The sequence below is a fragment of the Cottoperca gobio genome, chromosome 8 (genome assembly GCF_900634415.1).
Source record: "Cottoperca gobio chromosome 8, fCotGob3.1, whole genome shotgun sequence".
Taxonomy (NCBI): domain Eukaryota; kingdom Metazoa; phylum Chordata; class Actinopteri; order Perciformes; family Bovichtidae; genus Cottoperca; species Cottoperca gobio.
Genome location: NC_041362.1, coordinates 1,155,373 through 1,165,645, shown reverse-complemented (window position 1 = coordinate 1,165,645; position 10,273 = coordinate 1,155,373). Strand labels below are relative to the sequence as shown.

The 10,273-nt window shown below is 42.9% G+C and overlaps 1 protein-coding gene across 1 annotated transcript; it reads right to left on the bottom strand.

Moving 5' to 3' along the window:
• Window positions 1–8,201: 8,201 nt before the first annotated feature.
• nog1 (noggin 1) lies at window positions 8,202–9,639 on the bottom strand. The gene has a single exon (XM_029438074.1). It carries the CDS (start codon window positions 9,218–9,220, stop codon window positions 8,552–8,554), a length of 669 nt encoding a protein of 222 aa, XP_029293934.1. The 5' UTR covers window positions 9,221–9,639; the 3' UTR covers window positions 8,202–8,551.
• Window positions 9,640–10,273: the final 634 nt, after the last annotated feature.

Below are 10,273 nucleotides of genomic sequence, written 5' to 3'. Positions count from 1 at the left end.
AACACATTATATAATATAGATTTAGAGGTTTTCAGTGCAGAAATGTTACATATTAAACCTTTAATCAGGGTAAATAGACCTTGGTTACCAAATGACCTTACATGACCTTATACAGATCAATTAGAAGATCTCTTCCTGAACAGATTTCATAGTTTAGTTTTTGAAATCATGCTAAAATCACATATCTAACATATCTTTTCCACCATAAACGAACCGTGGGACCACCTTTTGTAAGCGGCATCTGTTCGGTTGTTTGTCCTGCATCAGAGTTTGATCGACAGCTTTCACACCAGCCCAAAGGAACCGTACTAACCGGGCAAACGGACGTGAGTTGGATGAGAACATTTGCACCACTCACAAGTCTGTGTAAGCACGAAGCTGGAGATGCGAGGAGATTAGCTTAGTTTAGCATAAAGCCTGGAAACATGGGGCAACAGTTAGCCTGGCTGTCTTCAAAGTAAAAACTAATCTTACCAACAACTAAAGCTTGCTAATTAACGTGTTGTATCTTGTTGGTTTAAATCCTACACAAACACGAAGCTAAAAACGGCAATTTGTGGTTTTAGGAGGAGTGACGTGCTTGAACTATTTCGTGACAAGTATCTAACCCTTCAGGTGAAATGCGAGATGCTTGTCAGGCAGTTTTCTTATTCAACAAGTGAGATATATACACAATGAATATATCGTTGCAACATATATCTCACCGCTGAAATCTGGGATTATGCCTGAAGTCGGCTGCAGTCCTGCCCATGGAACATACAGTATTTACGTGACATGTTTGTGCAGCACCTTGACAGAATGCAATTATATCAGCAACCCACAGGCGTGTTAATGAGGGTGTTCTGTCATCAGGATGGAGACATGAGGTTGTTTTAGTCTCAGTTTCTGCTGCCAGAGGGCTTTGCTCCTGATAACCTTTATGTAGTACTAACTTTTGGTAACTCTGCGTTTAAGAAAGGCTGCCAATACTGTCGTCCTCAGTGATTCTCAGGTTGTCTTTCGTACTCCGTGACGACCACATGGTGAAACCTGTATGAGAGAAGTCTTCGCAGACGAGGTCTTGTGTTCTGACATTTCTCTTTGACCGTCTCACTTTTTGCGGCAATAAGCACAGAATTGGCTTGTTGTCCCTCACTGGTGGACAATAGACTGTCAGTATCATGAGGTTTAGTAGCAAGCAGAGACATCGTGATCATCAGATCACATAGATCATAGTAGAAATCATGACCTCAGCTGGGTCAGGAAAGCCCCACTGGGTGATATGCACACAAGCAAAAGGCCCATGCAGACAAGGAAACACTTTCCTGAATGCTTGAGTGCTTCATACAGCGTCCATGCTACCAGAGCAGGACTCCTGCTTATAGGATGCAGAGTTTACCTGTAGTGATTTTATCAAGCTCCCACATAATAAGCAATTCTACCTTCATGTAGTTGAACCTTGGAGAGTGTTGAAGCAGGTCAATCCCAAGAATTGAGAATTGTCCCGAACCACCCAGAACCAAAACCTCTGGCCGAGGACGAAGACCTTGAGACTCGTTACAGATCTAGAGGTCAATCCAACAATGTAAAGTGAAGCGATGCGGTTCCTTGACCAAATAAAACTTGTTTTTTTCTTGTAGATTCGAGACTTTAATCTCAGAGGATTCCTGACGTCACAAAAGAGTTTCTTCTGGTAAGATTTTCCACTTGAATCTCTTAATTTATTACCTACAATGGCCCTCATAAAGCTCCCAGCTTCCTCCAGGCTGTTTGGTTGCTTTTCATGTTTCTTCCTTCCTAATATTGTTTTTATTTGTTTGTTTTTTTCCTTTATTACTTACAGTAGAGAATGAAAAATTGGTATCAAGTGAATATGGAATGGTATTTTAGGAACCAGAGCAGCACTCTTCGTATTACTCTCTGAAGTTATTGTACGTGAGAGGCTAAATCAAAAAGGGGTTGACCTGCAGAGATCCTGAAGTACCTCTGAGAACCTCACAGACCTAAAGAGACGATCAAACCACAGAGTAGAGGAGATTAATAAACATCCTAAAATGGCTTCCGTAGTTGTGCAAGATGACAGGACGATGATGGCCCTCGGGAACGGATAAACCTGAATATGCTTGAGGCTTGAGAGGTGCCAGCGGAGGGGGTGCTTGGGAGAAACAGGGAGACACGGGAGAGAAATGATGGACGGCTCACACGCCAGCCATTGTGAGAAAATTATAGCAAGGTGCCGCCAACTGAGGCAGTGTGGCGTCCAGCCAAAGCCCCGGGAGAACAAAGACCCAGGATCCCCTGTGTGTGAGTGAGTGCCGGCCTGCGGAGCCCCGAACCTTCATATTTACATGTGACGCTCAAGAGTTAATTGCAGTGAATTCCTGTGCTGGGTGCAAAGTGGGGGCCGTTGTTGCTTTATTTTACATAACAAACACGCTGTTTCTCTCCGTTTCCAAGGAAGTTGAACCAAAGATACAAAAAGGGTTTTGAGGTCTTGCTAGAACTCTTCAGCCAAAATGAAAAAACTGTTAATTATTGCTTGTTTTTCATGTGGTTCAAGGATGGCAAAGTAACGCTGTTCAATCACGGTGAGAACAAATGGAAGCAGTAGGTTAATACCCGCTAATATGTCGCTTATTTATTCTGCGTTATCGTAGGAGTCTTATTAACTGCATTGGTGGCTCCCTGAGGAAAACATGAAAGTTGCACACATTCCTCCGATTACCCCGTGTGTTTGGGGAAAAGATTTGTATTTGATATAGCTTCTCAGGAAAATGTTCTTGTGTGCGCTTTCAGCTGCGGGAGAGCTAAGAGGCCCCCTTTAACAAACCAGACCTCATCCTCACAGTAGTTGATGGACAAAAGCCAAAATGTGTCAGGGTTGCTACAGTTCCTGATCTTTCGTAAACGAACAGTGCCCTCTCGACTCTGTGGACTTGGCAGCGCTGGCCCGTGCACATCAAAGTAGGGTCTGACCTTGCATTCCAGATGAGGTTTGGATTAACGAGCTGTGGACATCAAACAGCAGGATCACTCCCCACAAGTCATCAAACCCAGCTCGATGAAATTTACAGCGGACAAAAAATGCTGGAAAAATCAACATCAACCTTGCCACGCATCTCGGTTTTTGAACATCGTGACCATGGACGAGGAGCAGCAGCAGCAGCAGAGAGGATATTTCAAAAGCCTCCAATTATCTGATGTGTGGGAGAGCACAATGAACTGGGCCGCATGCCAAACAGCATCCTTTACCAAACAAATAAAACTTTTGACAGGACGTGTCTGCCTTTCACAGGACTGCACACCAACAAACCGCTCAGGCGGGCGGTGATAAACGCTTCTCATAATCAGTGCTCACTGATTTCTGTAACCTCATTTAACAAATTACATTCATACTTTTATTTTATTCTAAATGGAACAACATAGTGAAGATAGAAGACATAAGTAGAATACTAAGGCCAAGGTATGAATTGAAAGATAAACCTCCACCAACGTGGTTCGTTAGCAGTCTAACCTATAAAAGGTTTTACCAGATATTTATGGGGTTTAGTACAAATTAAAGCCACAGAACAAGTTCTTGTTGCAGATCCTGAAATTAAAAAGGATTTCTTAAGGCCTGAGTATGTTTGAAAGTTTGTGTGACGTTAAAGTGCTTAAAGCTGTTTCAAACGGCCAATTTCAAAGGTGGGGTAAAAAAAAAATGGGGATAACGGAAAATACTTTCACGCAGTTTCTCCTTGAAGGCTTTTCCAGCACGTGTTTGTACATTTGAAAAAGGACAAATTTAATTGTGTAAGGAGGATCTGACAATCACTGGATGAAGTATACCGAGACCCTTTTATGTATTCCTGCACTTACTTGAATGACAAGAATCAGGTGGGTGGTATAAAAGATGTGATATGATACTTTGAGTACAACTACAATACACACTGGACGGCGCTCTACTAACATTGCATTGCTGCATTTCCATTATCGAGTAATCTATCAAATAATTTGTACAAATGGCGGTTCAGACGTGTTTGGTTGCCGTTAAAAGGACAGTTTCATGCGACAAGAGAAGGACCTGGTACCGGAAGTGATTTAAGTCGAGTCGTACCACGCTGTGGAAAAGCTGCAGAAGTATCATCAGCGTAAGATCAGCATTAAAGCTGACAACCTGCAAGTGCATTCCCCCAAAAAGCAACGCCTCTTTAAAAAAGCGTCCTGGCCCCCGAGAGGCGGTTACCTCCAGGAGTTACTGCGCGGTGAGAAAGCCCCTCCTCATAGAACGTATAACACAGTATTTAATCTATTATACATATCAAGTCCACAAGAGTTAGTAAGAAAGAAAGAAACTCAGTTAACAGAAAGTTGTATTAGCAACACGTTAGCCTCAGAGAGCTAGCATGATGGCTAGCTCAGTTAGCAGATACAGATCGCCGAAAAACAATCACAATCCGGCAAAACTTTAAAAAGTGCTTCTAGATAATGATTCAGCAGGAATTTAAAGAGTAGATCAAATATACTTATGCCAATATGTTCTCGATACCAGATCTAACAAAATGGCGGATGTAACCTCGTTATTAAACGAGCCAGTGGTGTTCGCTGATAGCAACACCGTCAGGTCTTTTTGGACAATAAACTAAAATATTGGAGGAAAACTTGAGGCGTCAGGTTCATATGTGAGCTGTGTGAACTACAGAAACAGCTGTTCCCTGTTCCACCGGGAGCCAACACCTGCCTTCATTCAGCGATGTTTCCCAGAGGCCTCTGCTGCAGCCACAGCTGGACAGCAGCTACTTCATATTTGATCATATTGACAGATGTACGCAGACAAATCACTCCGGTCATTAAAGCAGGGTTTGTCTTCACTGACATACTAATTAAATGCAAAGTTAAAATAGGTCCGAAAGATCTCAATTCACCGATTTAAAAAAAACGAATCGAAAAGGTTTCATTCCCTCGTCTCAGGTCTGAAGAACTTTGTTGACCTGAAACAACATGAGTTTCAGGTCCAACAGTAACATAAAGAGCATTTTAAAAGAAAACAACAGAGGATAAATGATTTAAGAGTGGGTAATAACGCTCTGTATCTAACCCTAAAACAGTAGATAAAAATATTCTTTCCAAATGACGTATATTTAAATAATATGTCTTCAAATGTCACTAAGTTTTCTCCCGTCTTTTTAAGTTTAAACGACAAATCAAAACTCTCTGAGCCACCAGCGTTGTGAAGATCAAAAGGTATGTTTCCGCTTTAATCACCTCGTGTATCATTTTATTACAGAGTTGTGGTCCAAGAGTATTATTTGTATAAACATCCCTCCGCAGTTTGACTTCTACAACCTCCGCTGGCGTGCTCGGCTTGTTGTTGTGTTCTTAATGAAGGTGCCACGAAGGCGACCTTTTGGCCTATTAATGAGCCAGGAGAAGTTATTCAAACTAATTGTGTAATCTGTAATGAAAAATGAACGACTTGTGTTTGATATTGTTGGAAAAACTAAGAAGGAGAAGTTTGCTTTGATGAGGAGAGTTTAATCAGCAGCAAGGTTTTGGCTTCAGAATATCTCCATAGAAGAAAAGAAGTTGATTAAGGGAGGGAGGGAGTAGAGAGGCAATAAAAGGAGCCCATTCCCAAAGAGATCATTACGTTAATGGATGACTGGTGGGAAAAAAAGCATTACATTGTTGGGTATTTCAGACTGCAAAAGATCTGCGGACAGCCGAGCCCGCTGAGCGCCTCGCTGAGCGGCGACGCTGAGAGCCAGCTCAGAAGTGACGAAGGGCATTAGCAGCCCTGCATCCTGCAGTCTGCAGCTGGTATTAGCAGGCACCGAGCGCTCTGTCAACACGTATTACTACACACACAAATCATCCGACTGGTGTCAGCACTCTGCCTGCGCTTACTGCAGGAGAAGGGAGCGAGAGAAACTTGGAGAACTTTTGTTTCTCAGGTGTGACAAAGAAGCGTGAGGACATTTGACTTTGTGGTAAAATAAGAGATGTTGAAATGTTTACAGCGAGCTGACAGGGGGAAATGGAAATTCACTCGTCAGGACGCTAAGATAATAAACTAAATCAGATTGAAATATAATAGAAAGTAATAAAAAGAAGAAGAGTGTGTCTGATGTGTGGCAGCTGCTTTTAATCCTTTAACGCCCGACTGTGACACACAAAACCTGAAATAGGTGGATGTCCACAGCGCCTTGTCAACTGTGGAGCCTGACCATCACGAGCTTTGTGCAACAGGACAAACAGCATCATGCAAAGACGAGAGGATCACCGTCAAACACTGCACAGTCCAACACACACACACACACACACACACACACACACATCAAAGGCTCTTTATTATTGTTTGTTTAAGCCGTATTGTGGAGATCATCGCCCTTTACGTTGCTATCCGGTGACAAGTACAGGGATTTGTCTGCCGCTTGTGTACGTGCGGAGCCGGCTCTGAGGCTAAGGAGCATCATTACGGACTAAACACAAGTGAAACAAAACACAGGCTTTCTGGTGCCCCACTGTCTACCCCACGGAGGCAGCGCACAGGGAGGGGGGGCCTTTAGTCAGTGTGAGAGAGAAGCAGCCCCACAAAACTCAGACCATTACAGCAAGTCATTTATTGAAAACTGTTATTTGTTTTACTTCTTAAAGTCTTCACGACTCCATCTTTACAAACGCTCGTCCGTCGGCCAACTTTGTCTAAACACGCAGAACTTTGAATTCTGGGGAAGATCCCAAAGAAACGCTGATTAAAATAACAACAATATTTCCTTTTTGATGAGATGGTGCAGCCGGTAGAAAGAATACGCCACCACATGCTTTTAATGTTCTTCAACATTTATAAAGAAACTTGAAGGAAGGAGTTGAAGAGTTGAAGAGATTAACTGGAATCATCAGAGTCAGTAGAAAATGGATATTATGTGGTGGTAAAATGAGAAGGAACCCGCCGGCCAAATGTGAAGCAATCACAGATTACACGGCGGTGCAGCAAATATTCACATCTCGTAAGTAAAAGTATTAGAAGCCAAATGCAAAATGCATGTATTGTTATTATGAATATCATTAATACAGTTTAAACTGTATTTTAATGTCGCAGCTGGAACTCATTTGAACTGTTTTATATATTATTTGGTAAGTTTTTAAATAGTATAAAGTAACTAAATGAATAATTAAGTTGTGTAAAAACTACATTACTATATTTCTTTGACAGCTATAGATAGATAGTTACTGTGCAGATTAATACTTTACAAACATTAAAAACATATGAAATATGATGCAATGCTATAAGAAGTTTAATTAGCTCCGCCTCCACCTGATCTAACATGCTGCTCATTTGTTTATGCACAATTATAATAATGATTTATATCTGCTGAATGCTTCTACGTTTAATACTTTAAGTACATGTTGGTACTTCTGCACCTTTATTTAAATACAATTCAGGACTATTATTCTAGTATTTTACTGGCTTTAATCTATAACATCTTATTTCATGAGGATATCTTCGTCTCTTCCCACTGTTGTGTTTATTGTTGTGGTGTTTCCACTTGTCGTTAAATCAATTACGTTTGAATTCCTCAAAGTGTGACTGGAGTTTTTATCTGACATGTTCCCAGCAGGACTTTGTATAATTGAGGTTGTGTTTCTAACATTGATTTATTTTGAATGAGCAGCAGCTCAAGTATATTCTATGTTAATGGCTGCAGAGATGTAAGACAGGCATGTGGAGCATCAGCTCCTCCCTGCAGCTCCGCTCCTGCTGGGCTGCAAATGGGGAGGAGGGCTTGAGCAGATGAAAATATGAGAGCTGTTAGCAGCTGCTGATTCCTTCAATCACTTTCCTCTATCAGCATGTGATGGCTCTGATGTACGACTGACACTTTCACAGTGATAAGATAGTGTTGGCTAACCAGGGGAGAACTAGTGACCACATGTGGTCTGATATCACATTATTGTGTCATAAATCCATTTTTAGAAATGCTTCCAAACCCCTGCTGTCCATCACCAAATCGTATTTTGTTCCTTTAACTACTAGAGTTACCACATACATTGTAATACAGTGAACTGGACACCACGGGTGCAGTATAAGTGCATGATTGTAAAAAGTAGGTGATGCGTAAAATGGTGTTAGCGTGAGAACTTGTGCGCACTGTGGCAGGTAACCTAAAGGTATCCGGAGGTTCAGGCTGGGAAGACGTGATCGGAAGAAGCGAGAGAGAGAAACAAGCATTTAAAGTCATTTCAGTGTCGTTTTATTGTACGAATATAAAGAATAAATAGCACATTTCCTTAATTTACAGGATAAAACAAGTCACAGATACACGGCTGTATCAATATTCCACGTTTAAAGTCCTTACGTGGCTCTATGCGCCATGTCTCCATAAATACAAAATATATAACCAATATTCTCCACAAATAAAGTAGGCTCTGGTTACAAATAATACTGACTTTGTACAGGGGGCTATATAGAACTGCATGGCACCGCATATACAGACAATACATTCCTACACTCGGTAGTGCACGTGAAAAAAGAATCACAAAAATAATGAGCTTATAATTTATTATTTAGAGTCTTTTTTTGTTCGTGTGTTTAACTTGAACAGGAGCATTTGCAGTCTGTGATGATCGGGTACTGCACCGGTATCCACGCGCATTTCAGTCCCCCTTTCCTCTGCACGCATCTCCATCTCAGTATCGTCAGGTGGGTCGAGTTCGCGGGTTTACACACCATCCCCTCCGGAACCGAACACGACCTTTTGCTGAGACAGCTGCCCACCCGCACGAATCGCGGCCAGAACCTGTTCCCCAGGTCGGTCCACGTGTACACGACCGGGCAGAACGAGTACGCCCACAGCCACTGCTGCAGCCGCCGCTTCAGTTTCTTACTGGGCTTGTGCTTCTTGCCGAACTGGACGTCGAAGTCCAGCGCTCTGATTTCTTTCGGCAGTACTCCACCGGGCTTTTGGACCTCAGAGTCATCGAGCTCATCGTTTCCGGCGTATTTGTCCTCCACGGGCGGCAAAACGGACAAATAGCGGCTGTCAAAGTCTCCCAGCACGCTCTTCAGCTCGGTCTCGTTAAGGTCCCGCTCCTTGGGGTCGAAGACGGGGTCTGGGTCCTCTTTTAATTCCACAAGCGGCAGACTGTCACTCGGGATGGGGCGGAGAAGGTAGTAGTGCTGACAAATCCCCCTGTCCATCAGAAGTCCGAGGGAGAGCACGAGCAGATACATGGCTACACACTGCTGAGTCTGATCCATGTCAGATGCTCCAGTGGTGAGATCAGTGCGCACGGGGAGCTGCTAATGGGCCACTTTATTGTGCGCAATTACGCGTGAGCTGTATCCAAACCTGCGTCTCGAGTGTCCCTTAAAATTCACAGTTTCCCATGATGAAAATCCGTGAGAGAAATATAAAGAAGTTCAGCATCAGTAGAACTTATTTTTTATGACAAACTTCGTGAGAGCTCAGATCTGTCCTCGGTCTCCGTGCGCGCCGGGCTCGGCATGATGCTCCCCTTGTCTCCTCTACAGAAAAGCTCCGAGCGTCACCCGCAACCTCCGTTATATCCTCCACACGGAGCGTGACGTAACTCGCGTGCCCCTCTTTGAATGTGGGTTTGTTGTCTAGGAGGAGATCCCCAATACCTCCTTCTTCCACCGCACTGAGGGGTGGCGGTGGGGGGGGGGGGGGGGTGCAGGGAGAGGAGACGCCCCCTGTCGGTCTTCCAGACAACCTTAAATCAGACACACAGTGGGAATGATTGTTGAAGTCTTTCATCTGGAGAATCCTTCTGCTGCAGCTTCAATACAAAGCACCCAAAGGTACCTCAGAGTCTCGCGGCCTCGCAGAACACCCAACACTCCCTGAAGTGAACAGAAGCCAGGAACAGCTCGTCCGCGTGCTTTGGCACAATTATAAAGCACTTTTATGATACTTTATACTGAAGTCCTCCACTACGTTTATTTGACGTGGATCAGATCAGACTTTCTTTACATTATTTTCTCTCAAGTCTGTCTCGAGTAACTGGGAACATTTCTGCTCATTTAAAGTCACATTTAATGATTTGGTGAAGCAAATCACCAGATCTGATTTGTATCTTTCCATGGAGCTTACACATAAAGAGCAGAATCTGTATATTAGTAATAAAAAAGTACTAAACAAATGTGGAAATGCTCTTCAAGCATCAGTGTAAAATACAAACACTTCTAAATATTAGCATCAAGTCTGTTCAGATATTTATTTTTAGTTAATATAACTTCATTTACTCACAGATGTTGTTTTTCTTTAAGCAGCCAAACATTGTTCACACT